The sequence below is a fragment of the Penicillium daleae genome (genome assembly GCF_028827525.1).
Source record: "Penicillium daleae strain IBT 16125 chromosome Unknown utg000007l_segment0_segment0, whole genome shotgun sequence".
NCBI lineage: Eukaryota > Fungi > Ascomycota > Eurotiomycetes > Eurotiales > Aspergillaceae > Penicillium > Penicillium daleae.
This window is the reverse complement of record NW_026623155.1, coordinates 199,095-222,535: the sequence shown is the minus strand read 5'-3', so window position 1 is coordinate 222,535 and position 23,441 is coordinate 199,095. Positions and strand designations below refer to the sequence as shown.

The following is a 23,441-nucleotide window of genomic DNA, read 5'->3' as shown; positions in this document are numbered from 1 at the left end:
GTGCGCCAGGGTCAGGCCATGCGAGCGATGGAGACAAGTGCAAAGTGACGGGAGATGAAAAGAAGCGTCCGTCCTCAAATGTCATCTTCACTTCTTTCTCCCCGGCATGCCCCAAATCAGCGATGGTGCCAGCCCGGAACTGCCTTTTTGGGTAGGTGCTTAGGTCCCCCCCAGCATTCGGTCGCAATCGCGGGGTGGCCGACATACGGTAGCAGGGAGGGCCATGACACACTGGGTTGGATTGAAAAGCGAGAAGAGAAAGGGTCGCAGTGGCTGTTGGCCTGTTGTGGAACTTTTGTGGAAATGTTATTGGCCAGTTGCACATCTGCCGCGGGTAGACTCGGCCGTTGTTGGGCCGTCTAGAGCAAGTGGGCCGAGAGGCTGGTTGCTAGCTCTTTCAGGAGGCCTGTGATGATTGCGGCCGGCATGGAAGTGAAAGAAATCCAAGGCATCTGTTTGGTCTTCAGAATCATCGCTCGTGATAGCTTTGGATGGTTGGTCATACTACAGTATACAAAATCATGCGATAGACGTCAACGTTCGCCATGTTGTGTTGACGGCATCAAAACTGGAAAATATCCAATTGTTGCCGCCATCAATCTATTGTTGGCAGTGACCTATCGATGTTTGCCGCGAATAATCCGTACCGTGCCTGTCCTGGTACTGTACCGAGATCGGGGGCCTTGCAAGCGGGTCTCTTCGTTCCCCTGCATCGCTATTCGTATCCCATGGACCTACAGTATGCAAGCAGAGAAGATATCCGCCGACCGTTTTGAAGAGTACCCAAAAGCAAGATCCAGGGGACGTCCAGCCAAGCAAATACTAAGGTACACCCAAGCAATTCCAAGACCCTCTAAGCAATCTTAAGAGTTCTTCAAAGCGCTCCCAAGAAACTCCCAAGAGAAAGACAAGTAATCCTTCGAGGCGGTGGGCCTGATAAGTGGCTTGTTCAAACTCTTGGGGATTCTTAACTTACATCTGGCGTCTGGGCGCCAAGCAGCCGAGGCGGGTTTGGTTAATTTCGGCTTCGCGATGGTGCTCCCGATGGTCGGGTGAAAATAGTGCTGGGTTGTCGTAGGCTTTCAGACGTCGTCGCATCTGATTCGTCGTTAGGTACGCACTGATGGCGCGACTAGGAGGGGAGGGGATATTTGGATGGTTTGGTTGGGCCTGTAGGGTTACGCGGTGTCATACCAGCGCATCCTGTTGGTCTCTTTCCAGACTGGTGGCCACGACCCTGGTCGTCTTGTACTTCCGGAAGAAGAATCTGATCGGCCTGGCACACGGCTGCAACTGCGCGGGTTCTGTGCAGTAAATAAAGGCCAGACTTTCCGAAATAGATGAATAGGATACAGTTTACTGGGTTCGAGGCGCTGCCAATAAACCTTTCGGGGCCCTGGAGCGAGTTCCGGGATCGAATGGATCTCGCGTGTTGCGATGAATTCGAGGGGCAAATCCTGGGGATTTCAGGGCAATTCTCGCTTCGCCCACAAAATCCCCAGGCCGCGGGCAACGCTGGACCCAGTTTTCGCTTGTCCGGAGACGAAGAAACCGGTCTCGGGGAGGGTTGCGTACCAAGGCTTGTACCCAACCATTTAAGAGGCTGAGATGATCAGGTCGATCCCCACCTGGCCCGGGCAACCAGACATCCTGGCAGGCTGAATGATCGGCGGGGAGGCTGCTGAACCGGGGGTGAACCTGGGGGGTGTTGATGCGTCTCAGGGGCTAACTTCATCTGGTGAAGCCGAGCCCGACGCCGATTGACCTTTCGCGCGGATGATATCTCATTGGCCATGATGGCCTCGCGTGGCCTGAAGACCAGTCTGGACGCCCTGCGAGAGGTCTATGAGGGCTGTTCAAAGGCTGCGAAATTAATTTATCGCAATAGATTTGCTTTCGCGCTGGGCTATTGGGAGCCATGGAGCCGTTAGGTCCCATAGCAGTTAGAGAAAGGGGCCGTTGTTTGAGGGTTTCAATGTCCGTGCTAACCAGAGAGTGACGGACATTGGGCGATACTGGACCTGGAAGGTGGAGGTGGGGAATTGGAAGTTGGAGATGGAGATGACCCCGGAGAAAGAAAGAAATAGGTGGATCCGAGTTCCAGGTGCATCTTCGAATCATCAACGAGTTTTTCTGAGTCTTCTATGGCAGGAAGTTGAAGTCGCGGCTCGGCAACGCTGGGAAGAGGAAATCCTGAGCGTGTTAAACATAATTATTCCTCTTTTAAAACATCAACGACCAAAACGAGGGTCACGGCCCCCGAATGACTGAAGTCGTTTTTAGATTTAAATCGGGACGTCTCCCCATCGCCATCGCGTGCTAGTCTTGTTTCCCCTTCTCCTCTGGATTATTATTCCTTTTTCCACTTCCTCTTTCCCCTTCCCATTCTCCTCGTTTTATCTTTCTGCTTATTCATATGATAGCAGAAGTCTATAGTTCCGATCTATAGACTGGGAGGGAGACCGCGACGTACAACTACACACAGTGTAGTTTACTCAGTATAGTAGAAGAATACACAGTACACCCACTGTGCAAGCCCCGCCCAAAATGACGAAACAATTTTTGGGCCTCAATGGCACCCGCCTCCAGATCGCCATCGGTGTTCTGGCCGGCATGGATTTCCTTCTTTTCGGATACGATCAGGGTGTCACTGGTGGTCTATTGACGCTGGACTCATTCCGCAAGTACTTCCCTGCCATCGATACCACCGATGCCCACACGGCGGGCTGGTCGGCTGCCGAGAAGAGTGCGCAGTCGACTCGCCAGGGTATCACCGTCGCAGCATACAACTTGGGCTGTTTCGCAGGCTCTATCCCCACTATCTGGATTGGTAACATGCTCGGTCGCCGCAAGGCCATCTTCCTCGGTTCTTTCATTATGGTCATTGGTGCCCTGCTGCAGTGTACCTCGTACGATCTCGCCCAGCTGGTCGTCGGTCGTCTGGTTACTGGCTTTGGCAATGGTATCAACACTTCCACTGTCCCAACCTGGCAATCTGAATGCTGCAAGTCTCACCGTCGTGGTCAGATGGTCATGATTGAGGGTGCTATGATTACTTGTGGTATTACTATCAGTTACTGGATTGACTTCGGATTGATGTTCGCCGATCCCAGCGAGGTGGCCTGGCGTTTCCCACTGGCTTTTCAAATCTTCTTCGCGGCGATTATCCTGGCATTCGTCATGTTCCTACCCGAGTCGCCCCGCTGGCTTATTCTGAAGGGTCGCGAGGAAGAGGCCCGCGAGGTCCTGGAGTGCCTAATGGGCGATGACACCGACGAGGTCTTCCTTGACACCGAGTTCACTGCTATCAAGGCTACCGTCCTGGAGATGGCCAAGGGATCTTTCCGTGACATGTTCACCATGGGCGAGGACCGCCACCTCCACCGGACTATTCTGGCCTATGTCAACCAGATGTTCCAGCAAATCTCGGGTATCAACCTTATCACGTACTACATTCCAACTCTGCTCGAGGGTCAAGTCGGCCTGACACCAACTTTGTCGCGTCTTATCGCTGCTATCAACGGTACCGAGTACTTTGCTGCCTCATGGGTGGCAGTTTTCACGGTTGAAAAGTTCGGTCGCCGGACTCTGATGATCTTCGGTGCTGTTGGCATGTCTCTGTCCATGGTTGTCTTGGCTGTGACTGATAACATCTCCGCTGCAAACCCCAAGACTGATCTGGGCACTCGCGCCGGTATTGTGCAAACAGTCTTCCTCTTCGTTTTCAACACCTTCTTTGCCGTTGGTTGGCTCGGTATGACCTGGCTGTACCCAGCTGAGATCGTGCCTCTGAAGATTCGTGCCCCGGCTAATGCTCTGTCCACTTCGTCCAACTGGATTTGGAACTTCATGGTCGTCATGATCACCCCTGTCGCATTCACCAACATTGGCTACAAGACCTATATTATCTTTGCCGTCATGTGAGTTCCCTCAGCCCATCTTTTGTCCCACGAATCCCTGCTAAACAGATCTCCTATAGCAACGCCTTCATCGTTCCTGTGGTCTACTTCTTCTTCCCTGAGACCACCATGCGTTCTCTGGAGGAGATGGACCGTATTTTCCACAAGACCACCAACTTCTTCGACTGTGTTTCGCTCGCAAGCAGCGAGCCGCATATGTACGGTCCCAACGGTGAACTACTCCGCACCCTCGACGATGTCGAGGATGAGGCCGTTCGCCGTGCCAGCGTCCTCAGCAACCCCGCCAAACGCGCTACCAACGACCATCATGAGCACATTGGTGAGAAGGATAGTTCTGGCAACTCGAGTGACGAGAAATAAGTTCGCTGCTAGATCATGCTACATATGCTTCGAAACTGAAGTACATACAGCCTCGTCCACACGGGAGAGCGGGAATCCTGACCATGGCGTGACGATCAATTGCCGCGCTTCTGTCCGGGATTAACTTTCATTTATGACTATATTGATGTTTTGTTTCTGTGGTTCAAGAACGGTCCAATACCCACGTTAGACTGATGTTTTGCTTTATGTGGCATACTTAATATACTGCCTATGGTGACGGTCACCAAATATGGTCTCCTCTGTATAGATTCTTGCAAATAATTGTGTAGATTTCAGGTATAAAATGGTGTTCAGGTTGCCCAGCCTTGGGAGCATAATGCCGACACATTTTTGAAGACCCAAAGGAGCATGAGTACTTCAATAGTGACTACTAACACCACAACTGTGTAGATTTTGAATTTTTCTCCGGTGAATAGTGAGCTCTCAGTCGCCATGTGGCCGGAATTAGTAAACCACTCATGCGAGACAGCGCAGCTGCCATTTAGTCATCATGATTCAAACATAAGACAGGTGCGGAGGCAAAGCTATTGGAGCAAAGAGAGTCTACATCAATACAGAAGCTCAGACAGGGATGGAACTATTTGTCATGCGAATGAAAGTTTTCACAATCTCTATAGACATGAATTCAAACCAGTGCTTAAAACATGCCACAGAAATATAGAATCTGCTTAAACAACTTCTTCGTGAGCAGCTTCACTCCCTTCCTTCCCAGAGCCAGCCTCTTGATGCTTGGAAATCTCCTCTCCGAATTTGTCGTGAATCGTGCTCGTCCGCCAGGGCTTGACATCGGTATCGAACACCATATCAATTTCCTCTAGAGACCGACCGGCGGTCTCTGGGTAGGTGAAGAAAACGTGGAAAGTCATCACAAAACAGAAAACTCCAAATATAATGTAAGTCTTCCACTGGATGTTGTGGAATGCAGGTGCGACGAAGTAGGCCAAAGCAAAGTTGAAGATCCAATTTGCTGAAGCGGATAGACCGACACCCTTCGCTCGGTACTTTAGAGGAAAGACTTCAGAGGCGTATATCCATGCCGTGGGGGCCTATAGGTGTTTTCTTTTTGTTAGACGGCTTTTAAAACAAAGTAAATGCAAGCTGGGGAGATCATACCCAGGTAAATCCGTAAACTGAGGTGAAAATGTATGAGAATGCAATCACTGCCATGCCAGAGGATCCTTTGATGGACCAGGTGAGGTTGGAGTTCCCATTTACACTGGCAACAGGGTGACCCTTGCTGGCCATCACACCGGCAATGACAAAGTGAATCACCATGCAAAGTACTGAACCGATAAGAAGCAACTTGCGACGGCCCACGCGATCAATGTACGGAAGTATGGCTCCTGTTGTCACTAGAAATAGTACGTACTGGATAGCGGACGACCAGAGAGTGGTATTTCCAGTCTACGTTTGTCAGCGATATGAACTGGAGTTGGGTATGTAAGAGGGGATCACTCACCATGCCAGCCATCTCAAAGATGTATACCACGTAGTACATGGCAACATTGCCGCCAAGTAGCTGTTGCCACATCTGGACGCTCATTCCACACATGGTCCGCTTCCAGATTCGAGGCCCAAACAATGCTAAGAATGAGACATCCTTAGCCTGATGGGCAATTCGGGCTGCTTCCTGAACTTCTTCAAACTCAACCTGCACCACTGGGTCATTACGGTTCCCATTGCCGTGGATCAGGGCTAGAGTTTCGAGAGCCTCTTCCCACCGCTCCTTGCTGGCCAGCCAACGAGGCGACTCGGGGAAGAAGAACAGCGCTATAAACAAGATGAGGCCTGGGACCGCCTGAATACCCCAGCAGATCCGGAACGCAGCAGGTCCAGACACACCAACAGCACAGCCATACGCAATCAAGTACATGATTAGAATACCCCATTCAATAGCCCACTGTTGGATACCAACGACACGACCGCGAATGCGAGCTGGTGCCAACTCTGAAAGGTAGACGCAGGTTTGTGATGAGGTGACACCAACAGCGAGACCGCTGACAACACGACCCGCAACAAGATGTGTGATATTTTGGGCGCTGCATTGGACCATCGCTCCAACTATCCAGACCAAGGACGCGATCATCAGTGCGCCACGACGACCAAGGATATCGGACAGCCAGCCTGCTGCAATAGACCCGGCGAAGGAGCCGGCAGACATGGAAGCGGTAATCTAGATTTCAGAAACATAACTCAATTTTAGTGGCTGAAATGTGAATTGGGTAATCTAGAGCAAGGAGAACATACGCCTCCTTGAAGGTTGGAATCTGGGTGGTCGAAGAACGCGGTATACGTGTCGACGCCAATCCAGGCACTCATGGAACTGGGTAACATCTTTAGCTTTTTTTTCATGGGATAGTATTCTTGAGATAAGCAGCAACAACGATTACATACCTCACATCGAAGCCGAAGAGGGCACCGCCAATGGTGCCAAACGCAGCGAGAACTGTTCATGCATCAGCACATATCCTTCCATCATTTGGTCGAATCTCGTCATCATCGCACCATAGATATTCGAGATCCGATACATGATGCCAGGAAACCTCGACAAGTTTGATAAATCATACTTCCTCTTGCCAGCCGATCATTCAGGCTTTTTATAAGTTCAGCAAACCCGTTCCTACGGGTCAATGCGCCCAGTGTCGGGTGGCTTGCACCCGCGCTGGAGCTACGCGAGAACAGAGACTAGCGTCGATGCGTTGCACCACTCCTGAACCCGGGCTTTGCGCCATCTGCGGAAAGGATCGCCTTCGGGAATGCGGAGGAAGACTGGACATAGACCCCGGGGTTGGCAACATCGGGGACATTGTGATGCGTCATTGGGAGGAGCCGCGGGAAATTGAAGGCGAGAGAGCCAGTCGGCGGATTCTGTGAGTTGTTTCGGTTCGGTAGAAGCCGTAGTTAGTTTTAACCGAAGCCGAAACTGGATTTACCCGGCGAGATGTGGGTATGCGAGGTGGTTCTACTGGTTGAACACACCCTATCCACAACACTTTTCGGACGCCATTTTTACCCGGTACACCTCTGTGGAGATATGGTAATTTATTTGACGGAGTCTTGCCGGGGGAAGGGGTCCTTACGTCGGATTCTCCATCCAGCCTGCTATTCTTATACAGTAGTACAAAGGTTCCCTGATAAGGCAGATACGGCCCGCACTTTCTAGGCTGACGATCGGCATGCCGACGTCATATCATTAAGCTATTAGCAGAATAATCTGCAAGTTTCGAGCTCGCCGGTAAATCTCATCGTAAATTCAGGAGATACTTTATCGACATTTGCAAATCATAGCATCTGATGGAGATTTCCTCCTGGAGATCGCCATGCGAGGTTCCCGTGGAGATTTCCAGCCTAGCGTTTGCTGATTGCCTCAAGGCTATTTAGGCCTCGCTTTTCTCTTTCGTATTCATCTTTCCTAGATAGCTCTCACGTAGTCCGAACTCGATTGTTTCCGCTTTCATTGCTTTCTTGCGTAGTAGCGCGTAGGGCTATCAGGATCTATGCAGTGTAATTACTGGCCCTTTGGATAAGATCAAGGTCGCCACAACCTAGGGTCAACAAACTTTACTATTGGATTGCGAACCTCTTTCATAGCAATTTCCCAACATGCGGCTCAGTTGTGCTTATTGATGACAATGCAAGAGGTCTGCTAGGCCAAAAGAATTCTCCATAAGCGATGGCTTCGGCCTATACGGTCATATGTGGAGTCTCTCAACACTCATGGTACTCAATTCCTGGCTGGAGGATCATGAGATCCACCATGCTTAATTTGGCGCACCTAGTGAAAGTTCCAGCAAGCTGACCGGGACTCTATTTACGCGATCCTCAATCTAGTCTTGTGGATAATGACGATGAATACTATACAAAGTTATTTTGGCATTCTAGATGAAGTTGATTACTTCGAGAGCTCTATTCTAGGCACTCTCAAGTAGCTTGACAAGTTAAATAAGCAAAACATTCCAATAGCCCGCTTGCCTACCAGTGTTATAGCATGGCACCAACTGCGCTGACCTCTCGTAGCTTCCTTGCTGGAGCATCGCGTATCTATGGATGATTAGCGCGGCTTGAAATGTAATAACACCTACACAGACCTTGTCTTGCTCTCCGGCCAATACGATACCGCCTCGAAGAACAAGATATGACGAAATTTCCTGGATATGATGGATATTGCTATTTCGGAATGCTCGGAGGAAAACTCAGTTAATTTATAGATATTGCTTGTGCGAGGTGTGATTAGCGTTCGGAATGTCTCACAATCTCCACGACCCAGTCAAGGGCTTGGAGTAATTTTGGTAAATTACTATATAAAGTCCAAGCAGGATGCTTGCTAGGATATTTGTTTTTTAATCAAGCTTGAGATTCGCCTTCTATAATGAGGAGCCAGCGCAACCTTTCACCTCGGTGGAAGCTGCTCTTTCATTAGGTGAAGCAGTGACGAGACTCACTGTTTGCAAATAATAGTTGTCATGGGTCTGAGTCCAATCATCATTGTGAAAAATGAATGACATACTTGGTCTAGTGGCAACTATGTCTCTCAGCCTAGCGCAACTGACTCAAGGGTATTTCTCAAATCATGGATACGCACATGCAACCTTGATCAGTGGCAATGGGACAGGTATCCAACACCTCGTTGACTCGAGTGTTTGACCCAACATGCGTGTGATCATTTTCCGTCCTGCTAGGCTACCGAGCCATCTGTTTTGAATTATATACTTCGAGATCTCCCTATGACAAGATCCGCTACAAAAATGAGCGATTTCAGAGACCTATAAGCGCAAGTATATGAAGACTGGTCCGCATGATCTTGACCTGGTAGACTATTGAACACGAACGGTTGATCAAGACAAAGTCTTCTATCCACTCACGTCTACAATTTCTTCCTATTTAATTAGGGAAGTGAGAACAACACATCCTAAATTAACAGGGTTGAAGAGCGTTTAAGAATAGGCTCACTGAACACTTTCAAGATAATAACCTGTACATTTACATGTGCGCTAGGTATCCGAGTGCCAAATAAAATGTTGTCCTGTATAGAGGGCCTATCTTTTTTTCTCTCCTGCATTGAGTAAAATATTAAGGGTGAAAAATCCAAGATTCCGAGCTGTGCACCTCAAAGCACCACCCTGAATTGATGTCCATCGATGATTAGTGACAGCTAGATTCCTTCTCAGCATGTATGGATCATTTTTCCATTCTAGAACGTTTGTCAGTGGAGCTAGAAAATCTTGGTATCGGCGCATTATTTCATCATCTTGTGATCATCATTCCCGTTGCTCATAATCGAATTAGTGATTATTCTTTCATTAATCAGATAGGGGTCCAGTAAGTATACCTGAACCCACCTCGCAGGGGGTATCTCCACAATCTTTGTCAAGCAGTTGCGGGGAAGTGGGGAAGCGGCCGATACCGCGCTCGCTGAAGACTGACTGGTAACTAAACCAGGAGTGATGCTACCCCGAGTATCTGTGCTCTATATGATCATCAGGAAAACTGCCTATTTATCACACAGCTGCAACATTACATTGTCACTCTCCCATCTCCGGAATTCCCGATTCTATATGCCCGCTAAGTAAAGACACCACCGTCACTGGATACGTTGAGCTCGGAATGTGAGCAAAACAAGCTCGGCCAAGTAGAACCCTGTCCTCGACTCTTAATCCCTGTCAAGTTGGCACTTGCTTCCCCACAAAAGAAGACTCACTTCGGGACTTGATTCAACCGAAAGAAGAAAATTTCCCCTCTCTTCACCCTGTTGCTATAACGCTAGATCTATCGCCGATATTATCCCGGTGCTACAGGTGCCTAGTACATGCATGATCCGGGACACTCAGATCTCCCCTCGCGAATACGCTGCACTAAGATGTCATTCTATAAATTAAGTGGTGCGTCTTCTCCGAGGTGAGGTGTCAGTGATAATTCTGACTTTAACCCTGGCGCCAACATGGGAATTAACGCTCACTCGTTGAGCATTCTGCTCAGTCTTTCCTTAAGCCAAATTGCTTATAGTCAGATAATTACTAATGACTCGTACTTTTACGGGCAGTCTCCGCCTGTCTACCCTTCTCGTGAGTCTCTAGCTCATCGGCCTTTCCCTACTACGATTCCACTATATCTAACAGTTCAACTTCTACAGCGCAAGGAACCGGGTCTGGTAACTGGCAATCGGCTTATCAGAAGGCCAAAGGATTTGTTCGACAACTTTCTCCTGAGCAGAAGCTGAATTTTACTGCTGGTTACTCTGTGCATAATGGCTGTTCAGGGAACATCCCACCTGTAGAGGAGCTGGGCTTCCCTGGCTTCTGCGTCTCAGATGCCGGGAATGGACTGGTATGAACTGCACAGTTCCTCTTGCTCTTGTCTTTCATTATTTCTGGAAAATTAATCGCTCTGCAGAGAGGAACGGACTATGTCAGTAGCTGGCCCAGCGGCCTCCATGTTGGAGCCAGGTAGGGGAGATACCTTTATCAAAGTCACCAAACATGCTGACAGTATATTCTAGCTGGAACAAAGATCTTGCCAAACAGCGTGGAATCCATATGGGCGCCGAATTCCAGAGAAAAGGTGTTAATATGATGCTGGGCCCCGTCGTTGGTCCACTTGGCCACATTGCGGAGGGTGGTCGCAACTGGGAAGGCTTTTCAGATGACCCGTACCTCAGCGGTGCTCTAGTTCAGAGAACAATTCAGGGTGTGCAGTCGTCAGGTGTTGGAACTTGCGTCAAGGTAAGCAAACCACCACGTTTCCACTAAGGCAGACTATCGAGCTCGAAACTAAACGGAATAGCACTACATCGGGAACGAACAAGAGACGAACCGAAATCCTGGAAACAATGATGAGGGCAAATATGTTCAAGCCGTTTCATCGAACATTGATGACAAGACGATGCACGAGCTTTACCTTTGGCCATTCCAGGATGCAGTTTTTGCGGGTAGCGCGTCCGTTATGTGCTCGTATCAACGCATCAATAACTCTTACGGCTGTCAAAATAGCAAGACGCTGAATGGGTTGCTCAAGACGGAGTTGGGCTTTCAAGGTTAGTACCCACAACGCTTGATCAGCCTTGAGCTGTTGGACCGTGAAGAACGATTTTAACCCGAGTATAGGGTACGTTATGACTGATTGGGGTGCGCAACATGCCGGCATCGCCGCTGCTAATGCCGGCCTGGATATGGTGATGCCTTCTTCCAAGATGTGGGGTGATAACCTCACTACTGCCATTAACAATGGTTCAATGGACGCGTCTCGACTAGATGATATGGTGACTCGGTAAGTTTTCATCGAAGAAAATCTCCTACTTCGACCATGGATTCATTTGACTTATTATTATAGTATTATGGCAACATGGTATCAACTAAATCAGAAAGAGACTATTCCTCACCCTGGTATTGGCATGCCCAGTGATATCAACCAGCCCCACCAGAAAGTCATTGGCAAGTCTCCAGACTCGAAAGCTACTTTACTCCAGGGTGCAATTGAAGGCCATGTCTTGGTGAAAAACACAAATAATGCGCTACCTCTCAAGGCTCCATCCTTAGTCTCAGTCTTTGGATATGACGCCGTGGGACCAAATCATCTAGAGGTGGCACTGGATTGGGTTTCTGGTGATCCTGCAATCCAAAACAGTACTTTGTACGTCGGTGGTGGGTCGGGTGCCAACTCGGCAGCCTACGTGGATAGTCCTATCGATGCCCTCAACCGTCAGGCGTATGAAGATGGTACCTCCATAATGTGGGACTTTTACTCCCAGGACCCGGATGTCGATCCAACCTCCGACGTCTGTCTCGTCTTTGTTAACAGCTACGCGACCGAAGGCACTGACCGGCCTGGGTTGACGGATGAATTCAGCGATACACTCATCACCAATGTCGCGACTAAATGCGCTAACACTATCGTTGTTATCCACAACGCTGGTATCAGAGTGGTTGACAACTGGATTGAGAACGACAATATCACAGCTGTCATCTTCGCCCATTTGCCCGGTCAGGATACCGGCCGCTCTCTCGTCGAACTTCTCTACGGTCGCACCAATCCATCGGGCAGACTTCCATACACCGTCGCCAAGAGTCCCTCTGACTACGGGTCCATTCTACAACCTTCTCAGCCTACCGGTCAGTATTCGTTGTTCCCACAGTCTGATTTTACCGAAGGTCAATTCATCGACTACCGCGCATTCGACGCGAAGAACATCGCCCCGAGATTCGAGTTTGGCTTCGGTTTGTCATATACTACCTTCGACTATTCGAATCTGCGAGTTCGGAAGACGAATCAGCCTACTTCACAGTATCCCCCTTCTGCGGCTATCGTGGAAGGAGGCAATCCGCACTTATGGGATGAACTTGTTACTGTCACTGCGACTGTGAAGAACACGGGCAGCATGGATGGGTTGGAAGTGGCTCAGTTGTATGTTGGAATTCCTGGTGGGCCGATCCGCCAACTTCGGGGCTTTGAAAAGGTCTTGATAGCCAGGGGCAAGAGTGTGGCTGTGAGTTTCTCGTTGACGCGAAGGGACTTGAGTAATTGGGATGTTGCTGCTCAGGAGTGGGCTTTGCAGACTGGTGCCTATAAGGTGTATGTTGGTCGATCGAGCCGAGACCTGGCCTTGACTGCCACTTTTACCTTTTAGATGTAAGGAAGAGGGCAAGGGGAGGACAGATTATTAGTTTCACGCCAGGAGTTCCGTTTTTATCGACAGCTAGTCAATCTTACGGAATTCTGCAAACATGTGTAGCTCGGGCTCGGATGGATACTTTAAGTCTCATTACCCTCAACGTCACAAATTCAAACAAGAAATAAGCACGACAGCTCCTAATACAGCTGACAATGACCTAGCTCCTGTGCCCAGGCTCGTAGCTCCAGAGGATTTGGTAGTGGTAGAATTAGCTGAGCTGAGAACTGTACTTGTAGTAAAGGGAGTAGAAGTAGTCGTCGAATGACTCAGAAGGGAGGTAGTTATCGCCGGACTTGAACTTGATTGATAGTTATTGAACCAAGACACAACCTCTGAATCAGTGCTCTCCCACATAATAGGTATTGCCATTGCTGAGACAGTGGGCTTGTTAAGGACCGCCGTCGGCGTAACCGCTCCAGTTGGAACGGTGATGGGCCAAACAGTGTCTGTCCGGGAATCTCCATGCGGAGCGGACCAGATATTGGTTAATGTCGCCAGTCCGGGCGCCACTGAGGCACAGGCGAAAGTCGTTGTAAACAGAGCGTTTGTCACGTCGGGAGAAGGAGTGTAGCCTCTGATAGTTAGGTACCAAGTTAGCCACGAATCTATCGCTCTTATACAAAATGAAGAGCTGGATCTTACGATGGACAACAAATCCAAGCGGTCACACTGGGGGTTGGCACTGCAAGTTGTACAGCTGGGGTGTAGCTGCCTGGGCATATGCCTGGTGAATAGTACCAGGGTTGGGCCAGTGGGACCGGGGTCGAGCCCGCGCGGATGCATGGATTGGAAGTAGTGTCTACCAAGTAATCAGGCCATGCAGGTGGCCAGAGGCCGATGTAATAATTAGATGTTTGAGCTGAGGGGGGATTGGCGTAGCCCAGCACGTAGAGTGTTGTTGTCGCCAAGCATGTTGACGGAGGGGTAAAGGTAGTGGTTAAAGGACCACGATTCCATACATCTGTTGGGTTGATCATAGCCATGGTCAAAATGACGGCGAGAAAGTCACAGGGTATATCATTTATCTAGCACGAGATGGTGGATTGAGGGAGGGCGAGGATTTAAATGTGTAGTAGGTTTATCCATTCCTCTACGGGGCAACCCCGGTCTATGCTCTTTTTGTGTAAGACATATGTTCGTATTCGGAGTCGGATTTATCCAGCCTCCGTTACCACGTGTACCACGTGATTCTTGTCCCTTGCTCACGAAGTCTTGGTTGCCTGAGGTTGTCCATACCTTGAAAAGGCTATGAGTGTGCCTACATAACGGTGGGTTCTGCGCACAGAACGACAGTTTGATGCCTGATATTGATTTGAATTGTCTTCATTCAATCCATGAGATCTATTCTAGTCTCTAATGGTTTCTAGTTTCTATCCCTCCCAATCCAACAACGCGCATGCAGGAGAAAATATAAGTAGTCAAAAAAAAATATACATCAGAATCCGAAAATAAGACGGCCAAATAAGGGAGAGAAAATCTAGAGCTTGCTCCGGGGGTCTCGTTCTTGAGCAGAGCCTCGTTCCACGGGTACGGGTCGAACACCAGGTCGTTGACGGGGTTCTCCTGGCTGGCGCGACGGAACAGATCAGGGTACACGTCACCGTCGTACTTGCCTAGACTGCTGTCCAGCTGCCAGTCGGGGATGGCCCAGGCATCGACCAGGCGCACGGCGTGCGGGCGGATCTGATCGAGAAGCTTCATCACGGCGGTGGTGCGGGTCAGACCGATCTGGCGGACTGTCACGGCGCCAGAGGAGAAGAACTCGGCGGCTTCGCGCTCGAGGGTGTGCAGGGAGTAGAGGCGGAAGAGAGCGTGCATGAGGGTCTTGGTGTCCTGGTCCAAGGACTGGGAGAGTTCGGGGGAAGAAACGGCCTCGTAGAAGTTCTTGACCACCATGTACTGGGAGTGGGCGGTGGACAGACGCCAGAAGTCAACCAACAGGCTGTTCCATGAGCGCTTCTCGGCGTCACGGTGCTTCAGGGCCTCGAAGGTGAGGTGAGCGGTACGCCAGGCGAAGGCATCCACGATGTCGTTGTCCTCCTCGAGGATGTCGAAGGAGGCACCCTTGTCACGGCGGTCGAGGTAGTTGCGGAGAATGCGGGCGGTGTCGTTGTCGGCAGACTTGCCGGATAGCACGGCACGGGCGGACTTTAGCAGGTAACGGGCGACCTGCTGGGTGAGCATGTAGTTGTCACCCTCCCAGGTCAGGGTGGGCAGGTAATCAGAGTAGAACGGTCCAATGCCGCTGTAGCTGCTGTAACCGTGACCACCGCAGGTGCGACGGCAAACCTCCAGACCCTCACCGGCAGTGGTACTCGCCAGAGCCTTGAGACCACAGGAGGTGGCGTGCAGATCTGCCAGCAGATCGGCACCGGCGCGGAGCTCCTCGGGGCCAGGACCACGGGCGTCCTGGCTAGGAGAAGCAGCCGCATGCATGCGCTTCTGGTTCTCCTGGTACAGGCGCATCATGCCACGGCCAGTGAAGTGCAGCGCATACATGGAGGCCAGGAGGGGCAGCAGGCGGACCTGCACCATCTTGTAGTTGAGAACTTGGGTCTCTCCAGCATTGGGATCGGCATCACGGTCTTGGAATTGTCTCCGGACTGCGCAGTAACGAGTGGCAATGGTCACACCACGGGCCAGCACACCACCTGACTGGAGGACAATGTTGGAGCGGACCCATGTCATGGTACCGTAGACGAGAGTAGGCATAGTAGGGCGGACGTATTTGTTGGTCTCCTTGTCGACACGAGAGAAGCGGGCAAGCATGCTGATGTGGGGGATCTTGACCTTGTTAAACAGCAGGAAGCCGTTATCCATGGTGCTGTAGAAGAGGTTTCATGGTCAGCCAAAGTGTCGCAGAGAACCACGATCATTTTCCGGGAATTGGACTACTCACTTATAACCGAACTTAGGACCAATGTCACCAACATATACATTCTCCATAGGCTGGTGAGTCTCCAGATCGCGGACCTGCACCACGAAGGGATGAGGACCGTAGTTCTTGCCACCAATAAACAGCTGAGCCATGACCACAGCGTGGTTGGCAGTGCGGCCGAGCGAGCCAATCCACCACTTGGAGGCCGTAAGTGTAGGGGAGTTGATGGTGAAGGTCTTGTCATCGGGGTTCCAGGTGGCGGTTGTCTCGAGACCGCGAACATTGGATCCGTGACCCAGCTCGGTCTGGGCGTAGCAACCGATGATCTGGTACTTTTCGGCGCGCTCAAGGAAGAGCTTGTGCTGTTCGGGGCTGCCTTGTTCGCGAAGGGTCACCTAGCGAGGGAGGGGATCTGTCAGCATTCGAGATTCCTTGCCTGGGCAAACGCGGGAAAAAATCCCCCACTTCATGACAAAATACATACCAGGAACATGCTAGCGTGGAGACCATAGGGAGTCGGCTCTCCGATCAGCTCATTGGCAGCGTGCAGCTCCTCCATGGACCACTGGTGCTGTTCGGCCAACTGCTGCAGGCGCTTAGCCTTGGCCAGCGCCCGCTTCAGCCGCTCGACACGGCCCAGGGAGTGATTCTGCGACTTGTCAAAGACCTTCTCCGGCTGGAGCATCTTGACCAACTTGTCTTGAAGCTCCAGATGCTCCTTGGTGTGTAGCAATTCAGAGAGCTTCTGGACGTCGACATTGGATTGAGCGCGCTCCTGGGCGAGCAGTTCGGAACCCTGCGGGCCCCCGGGCTTGAGAGCCTTGACCCAGTCTGGAGGTGGAGATGGCATTGTGTGATGTGGAGGAGAACGGGGGGGGAGGGGATGTGGGAGAATTGAAGAATTGAGGGGAGAAGGGGAAAAGAGGAACGTGGGGATGGAGATTATAAGACTGGACCCTCCATGAACCTCTCCAAATCTCCGGGGCCCCAGTGACCAGGCCGAGGGCCAGCGAGTGGCCGAATGAGGAAAGTGCCGAGGCTCGTCCGGATTGGGTAATCTGCGGCTGGCCGAAGAACACCGAATAGTCCACCGACCAGTCATTGAATTATTCCTACGAAAACTACAGAATAATATACTTCCTTTCGGCTCTTGAAATGGATTGGTATATACCGCCAGCTGAATGCCTCTTTGCCGAATCTGACCTCCCTGCATGCTACCTGCAGGCTGTGTCCACTGCTGGCCTTAGCTGACATGGCTGTGTGTCAATGTCTACCGCAAACTTCGGGCAGCCTCCGGCTGCAGGCTCGCCGACATCAGCCAACTCACCGGCCCTAGGGTCTCAAGTTGGCCTAGCGTGGCGATCAACGACAGGGGCGTGTCTACGGCGAGTCCCGGCGGCTTGCGTCATACAAAGGGTGGCCATCATACTGCCACAATGGCCCTTCCCCTCTCCCCTGAAAAGACTAGATTGACCTCGGTTTGTCTCGCTGCAACATTTACCGACTGCATTCTGTTATGTGCTGGCCAGTTGTCACTATTCTCTTAGCTCTGCGGCCATCCCGATCCCTCGATCGCTCTGTGGGTGTTTCCCGAGGGTCGGGAAAGTACCCACCGTTGAGCGAACAGCCCGTGGTCACGGGAAACAGAAAAAGAGAGCCAGATGGTGCACCACGTCATTTCCATTCTTATATACTTCTGATCCGAACCATTTGCTTCTGAAACTTTTTATATGACACGTGAAATCAAGACAATCAACAGACCAACAAAGAAAATGGAAAATGCAGCATCGGAACAGGGCGGCTCGGGAGACTAAAGTACTCGGATCAGATAAGACAGATCGGGCCCGAAAACGCTGCATTTTCACATGTTCACATGTCAAATGCAAAATCTGCCCCCCGTGGGCTTGTGGGAGCTTGTGAAACAAAACAAAAAAAAATAGAGCCAGGGCCTGCCTTGCCTACTCAATCATGAGCGTGTCGTCATAGTTGTCGGTTGCTCATGATATTCTCCACGTTCTTTGGTTGATCTACTCGCTACGCTGCACCTTGGACACGCGCGGCAGTCCCAGCCACGCGATGAAGATAGCACCCGACATGGCAATGATGAACGGTTGCAACACTTGCACACCTTTGGCTTGGGCTAGTGCTCCCACGGCGAAGGGGAGAATGGCGGCTCCAGAACCGCCAAAGGCCGCGCAGAACCCGATGGAACTAACATGCAGGTGTCGAGGGAGAAGCTTCGTGACCATCACCACTGCGCCTGGGAATAGAGGACCCAGGAAGAAGCCCTGCAGTGAGACTGCCACGGCGGACGCGTAGAATTGAGGTACGAGCCACAAGATCAGTCCGCATGCCATCGACAACAGAATATATCCCTAATCGCGAGTTAGCAGTGGTTCACGTTGTGCGATCTACAGGATCGCACGCAAAACGTTGCATTAGGATACGTACCGCGATCGCCACTTTTTCGCCTACCCGGGGCGTGACGAAGCCCAAGATAATACGACCAACTGTGATTCCCAACCAGAAGCCAGTCGCTGTCATACCACTGGCGAACGCTCCACCGTGCCTAACGCGGATCATGAAGGTGACGATCCACCCTCCTAGAGCGACTTCGCAGCCGACATAACCCAGCAGGAAAAGCGAGCATAGCCAGGTCACACGAGCAGACGGCCGTTTGAAAAGCGCATCCCGAAGCCCTCCCTTTTTATTCTCTTCGATCGAATGGGAATTCGCGGCCCGGAAGACGGCACCGGTAGCTTTCCAAAAGCATGCGCTGCAGGTTGCAAGCTCGATGATGGCACATCCGACCTATTCGTTGTTAGCCCAGAATTCAAGATGACAGAAGAATTTGCGGCATGAAGCGACAGCAGACAATCCACATATCTTACCATCACATAGTAAAAATTGAACCACGGCATCTGGGCCCGAGCAATCATCGAAGTCGCAATCAGCGGCGCCAACACAGCACCTAACCCGTACACACCGTGCAGCAGTCCCAACAATTCATTCGCATTAGCCATATTCCCGATCCAGGCATTCCACGCCGCATCTTCCAGTCCGTTTCCGAATCCTGCAAAGATGAACGAGACTACGAGGACCGGGTATGGTGGGTGCAGGCAATTCACCACGTAGGCGATGAGATGGCACCCAGGCCCGAGGAGCGCTACTCCGCGCTGACCGAGGGTGTTGTGGATGCGGTGGTTGAGGAATGCTGCGAGGGTGTAGCCGACTAGTGGGGAGAGGAAGATTAGAGACACTATGGTGTAGGAGAGGTTGTAGTATGTCTCGAGCTGGGGGTTGGTGTGAGTATTGTATCGAACGGCTGTAGCGAGATGGTAAGAGCTCTTACATATGGAATTAAAGCCTACGTTTGTCAGTATAACCTTTTGAATATGGTGTACCCTAGATCCAGTACTTACACCGAATGCTGCATCATTACTGCCCATTACCAGAAAGCTCCAGAATGTTGCGAAAGAGCGATAGACGTTGATGCGGGGGGTATTCCATTTCTCCCGTGCAGCGAATCCATCGGGGGACTCATTTGACGCCGAGTCTTCGGTCGAGTGTTGGCTCGGCGGCATCGCCTCGAGCATAATGTGGTTCGTAGCATCGTGCGAGTTTTGCTGCACCACACACGGGGACGTGGATGTGGATGTCATGGCGGTTGCTGTTGTAGCTTATCGGTCGCAATGCGCGAAGCTACAGGAATGCCGTGAAGTGGCGATGATGCGGAGGGAGGACAGGGAAATACCCAGGCCCTGAGGAAACCTATCTCCGCAGTAAGCGTGACCCGATTATTTCTAATCTGCGCGCTCGAATTCTCACTGGTTAGTTACGAGGTCTGAGTCAACAGGTCCACCAGCCCTGTTGCCAGTTCCGGACTTCAAATGGCCATGCGGAGTGCAGCTTGGCATCGGAGGTTTACCCGCATTTCCGAATGCGGGAACCGCGGCTAAACTTCGGGGGCTGTCGCTGCTACGACATACTGCTTTGAGTGACTGGGTTGTTCTCTGTTCTCCACATCAAGTTCTTCTGTGCAGGTGACCCTTTTAATTCTTAGGCCAGGTGCTGTGGGCAGATGAACTACCTATGCATGGTCCAGAATCTGACAAGGATGGCCATGTTGTAGCATTCGATGATGTGGGGCTCATCGCGGGGTGTCGGTCTTACCTCCAATTCGCAAGGCAAAAGTACGAACACCGCCCTGCTATCGCAAAGACGGGAAGATGCTAGACTTGCATGCGAATGGCACACGTGTGGCTGAGTGGAGGATGAGGAATTGTTTAAACATTTTCACAGGGGGTTTTTCTACGAAAAGAGTTCGCATATATATACAGAGTTTGACCTAGTCTAGCAAAGCTGCACGGAACGTGTCCTGATTGAACCCCAAATGAACAATGGAAAGATCCGGACAGAAGCCACAAAAGACACTGAATGAATGGAACGATGGTGGGCCGCGATGTCAACCGATAGGTTACGTGCCCACTAGTTGCCATAACGGTCATGTTTCTCATTGGTTGTTATACCGCTGATCAAGTCGAGAGCAATTCTAGAAGTAAGGACGAAGTCGTTAGTAACTAAAGTCCGGCCGATTCTAGAACAAACGGAGGGTATGGGTCACTTTTTCTAGAAGGTCGATTGAGGCACTATGCCTGAACCTTATCGCGAATAAGGAAGATCCTGTTATTGGTTGGGCTACCCGTACGGCAAGCGCCAGGTAATTCGCCTTCAGTACTCTGAATGAAGTATTATTGAAGATACGAAGTATTGAAAGTCTAAGCCATGGGGCAATTTATCGTCCGGTGCTTCAAAGGTTGGGAATAACATTATTGCGTCAGCGCGCCCGCTAATATACATTATCCCTCAGTTTCTCCGGTACAAACGGGCTTAAATGCGAGCTCTTCAGAGGTTATAAACCAGTTCGAGTTCCTCCTAGTAACCGTCCACCTTAGTGGTCCTAGTCGTATAATAAATCATGGCGCTTCGGCATGGTTTCCCACTAGACGCGCCCTTTCCAGGAAGGGGTCCTCTGAGGTGGAGGGTTACTCTCTTTTATGCTGGTTGGGCACAGAGACCACCACACGTCGCGGCCAGACTTTTGCCCTTTTTTTGGCACGTTTTTTTTAGATTGAAATGATCCTAAAGTGCAGAAGAATATAGGGATTTGAATTTCGAAGGCTCTTTTATATTATCTGAGGGAGTTTTGGCTGTATATGCTGTGATATTTATGAGAGGGAGCATTTGGGGGCAGCACTTGAGCATCGTTAAGTGTCGCGAAATGTTTGTATGGTGATGCCGAAGTCGTGGGTTTGATTCATGGGTGTGGTTAGATTATTTCGTTTGGATTGTGGTTGAGGTTTGTCGTTGAGTAGTCGGATGTGGCGTGATACGCTTGGTATGTGAAGCTCTACATAGCATCGACACTATATAGTTTATTTGACGCGGATGTAGTTCAATCCCATTCCCGGCTAAAAAAAGTCCTCTCAGAGCCGCGATTTAGGCTCATCAGGGGACGTTACCCTCCAATATGTGCAGCTAATTTCTCCACCAATCAGCGCTTCCCATCACAAATCATAAATCGCATCTCCGCACTTATAAACCCACCACAGGTACGAAATATACTAACCATACCGTCGATCATCATGAGCTTCACTAACCCAGTCATCCCGGGTTTCAACCCCGACCCCTCAATCATTCGGGTCGACAAGGACTTTTTCTTGGTTACCTCCAGCTTTGAATACCTCCCCGGTGCCCCGATCTATCACAGTCGCGACTTGATTCAGTGGAAGCTGATTGGTCATGCGTTGACAAGGCCGAGTCAGCTTCAAATCCACACTCCTGAGCCGGGTGGTGGTGTGTGGGCGACTACTATCCGCTACCATCGTGGGGTGTTTTACATCACCGCTGCTAGCTTTCAACGATATCGTCCACAGCAGGATGACCGAGTTTGGCCGCAGGGATTCTACGTGCAGACAACGAATATCTGGGACGATAGTACCTGGTCTGATCCGGTGTATTTTGACCAAGTAGGATTCGATCAGGATGTACGTTGTGCCCAGCAGAGCAGCCATAGTATTTTGCGCGAATATGGAATCAGCGCAAGACTAACATGTAATCTCTAGCTATTCTGGGACGATGACGGAACTGTATACCTGTCATCGACATATCGTAAGCTTGAGCCTACGGCAGGAGTGAAGTTAAAGGACTTTGCCATCCACATCTGCACCATTGACATCGCCACCGGACACTCCACCTCAGAGCCAATACTGATCCGCGAGTCATCTTCTGGAGTTGCAGAAGGCTCCCATATCTACAAGCGCGGTCGCTACTATTATCTTTTCACGGCCGAAGGTGGCACGGAGAGTGGGCATTGTGAATGGGTTAGTCGCAGTGAAGTTGGGCCCCTGGGACCATGGGAACTTGCGCCTCATAATCCCCTGTGGCGTAATGGTGTGAAAGATGAAGTCCAGAATACCGGCCATTTGGATCTCGTTGAGGATACCGATGGGAATTGGTGGGCGGTGCTTTTGGCGGTTCGGCCAGTGCGGAAGGGAGATCAGTGGGAAGAGTCTGTTTTTGGTTGGTTTTGTCACGAAACTCACGTTTGGGATGGGTCATTACTGACTATTATCGTAGGGAGAGAGACTTTCCTTGTCCATGTGGAGTGGGAGAATGACTGGCCGGTAATCAATGGCGGCAAGAAAATTGCTCTTCGGTCTACTGGACCAGGGCTCTATCAACACGAAATTCCTGTCTCTTGGAGAGATGAATTTTCAGGATCCCAGCTGCAGTTGGGTTGGTATAGAAAGAGTGTGCACGCCAATGAAACCCGTTATTAACGAATAGCCACTGACAGGCGCTATCTACTAGATACTCCCTTGACCATCGACTACTCTCTTACTGAGCGACCCGGTCATCTTCGACTATATGGTGGGCCATACACCCTGTCAGTACCGGCTAGTCCGACAATGTTCCTGCGCAAGCAGAGTCATAGATTCTGTACTTGGGAGACAAAGCTATTATTCCACCCTACATCGGAGCACGCCGAAGCTGGAACCGTCGTATGGTGGAATTATTTCACCCATAGTAGTCTTGGAATCCGGAAACGAGGCGATGACCGGATCATCCGGTTCAAGCCGTCAGAGGGCGACATGGTTGAGAGAGTGCTGGAAACGACGGGCGATATTGTCCTCGTTATTGAATGTGGCAATGAGTACCAATTTGGATATCAAGACCCATCTAGCTCCGAGACTATTTGGATTGGAAGTGTGGCCAATCATGTCGCGACCAAGGCGCCGCCTGTCGGCGCACCATTTACAGGTATGATCTTCATGGAAATCTCCGAAAGTCGACAGTAGAATGCTAAAACAAAAGCAGGGATGATGATCGGGCTTTATGCATTTGGGGACCGACAACGCTGTATAACTCCTGCCGACTTTGAATATGCGCAATTCAGCTGAAATCCGTACCAAATAGATTTACGCATTGAATAGACAGAGAAATATAGCCCGAGATACTGTATGATCCCGAATTACACAAGAATCGATTTCTAATTCTTTAATAAGCATCAGCATCCCCCTCTCTCAGTAGATTC

At 50.6% G+C, this 23,441-nt stretch overlaps 6 protein-coding genes across 6 annotated transcripts; 3 read left to right on the top strand and 3 right to left on the bottom strand.

Moving 5' to 3' along the window:
* Positions 1-2,547: 2,547 nt before the first annotated feature.
* On the top strand, positions 2,548-4,280 carry N7458_007318 (uncharacterized protein; the record flags this gene model as incomplete). The annotated part of the gene is made up of 2 exons (XM_056910700.1): positions 2,548-3,920; positions 3,980-4,280. The coding sequence occupies 2 exons, from the start codon at positions 2,548-2,550 to the stop codon at positions 4,278-4,280; spliced, it is 1,674 nt and encodes a 557-aa protein (XP_056763526.1).
* A 689-nt stretch (positions 4,281-4,969) lies between these two features.
* N7458_007317 (sugar porter family MFS transporter) lies at positions 4,970-6,831 on the bottom strand (the record flags this gene model as incomplete). Its single annotated transcript, XM_056910699.1, has 6 exons — positions 4,970-5,347; positions 5,415-5,705; positions 5,761-6,474; positions 6,549-6,624; positions 6,696-6,747; positions 6,807-6,831. 6 exons carry the CDS (start codon positions 6,829-6,831, stop codon positions 4,970-4,972), a joined length of 1,536 nt encoding a protein of 511 aa, XP_056763525.1.
* Positions 6,832-10,239: 3,408 nt separating this feature from the next.
* On the top strand, positions 10,240-12,921 carry N7458_007316 (beta-glucosidase; the record flags this gene model as incomplete). Its single annotated transcript, XM_056910698.1, has 7 exons — positions 10,240-10,363; positions 10,432-10,625; positions 10,692-10,744; positions 10,798-11,020; positions 11,082-11,331; positions 11,402-11,564; positions 11,628-12,921. 7 exons carry the CDS (start codon positions 10,240-10,242, stop codon positions 12,919-12,921), a joined length of 2,301 nt encoding a protein of 766 aa, XP_056763524.1.
* Positions 12,922-14,319: 1,398 nt separating this feature from the next.
* Positions 14,320-16,694, bottom strand: N7458_007315 (uncharacterized protein; the record flags this gene model as incomplete). Its single annotated transcript, XM_056910697.1, has 3 exons — positions 14,320-15,790; positions 15,866-16,239; positions 16,329-16,694. 3 exons carry the CDS (start codon positions 16,692-16,694, stop codon positions 14,320-14,322), a joined length of 2,211 nt encoding a protein of 736 aa, XP_056763523.1.
* A 1,177-nt stretch (positions 16,695-17,871) lies between these two features.
* On the bottom strand, positions 17,872-19,506 carry N7458_007314 (uncharacterized protein; the record flags this gene model as incomplete). The annotated part of the gene is made up of 5 exons (XM_056910696.1): positions 17,872-18,219; positions 18,296-18,655; positions 18,736-19,137; positions 19,197-19,211; positions 19,267-19,506. 5 exons carry the CDS (start codon positions 19,504-19,506, stop codon positions 17,872-17,874), a joined length of 1,365 nt encoding a protein of 454 aa, XP_056763522.1.
* Positions 19,507-21,489: 1,983 nt separating this feature from the next.
* Positions 21,490-23,205, top strand: N7458_007313 (glycoside hydrolase family 43 protein; the record flags this gene model as incomplete). The annotated part of the gene is made up of 3 exons (XM_056910695.1): positions 21,490-21,891; positions 21,970-22,642; positions 22,718-23,205. 3 exons carry the CDS (start codon positions 21,490-21,492, stop codon positions 23,203-23,205), a joined length of 1,563 nt encoding a protein of 520 aa, XP_056763521.1.
* Positions 23,206-23,441: the final 236 nt, after the last annotated feature.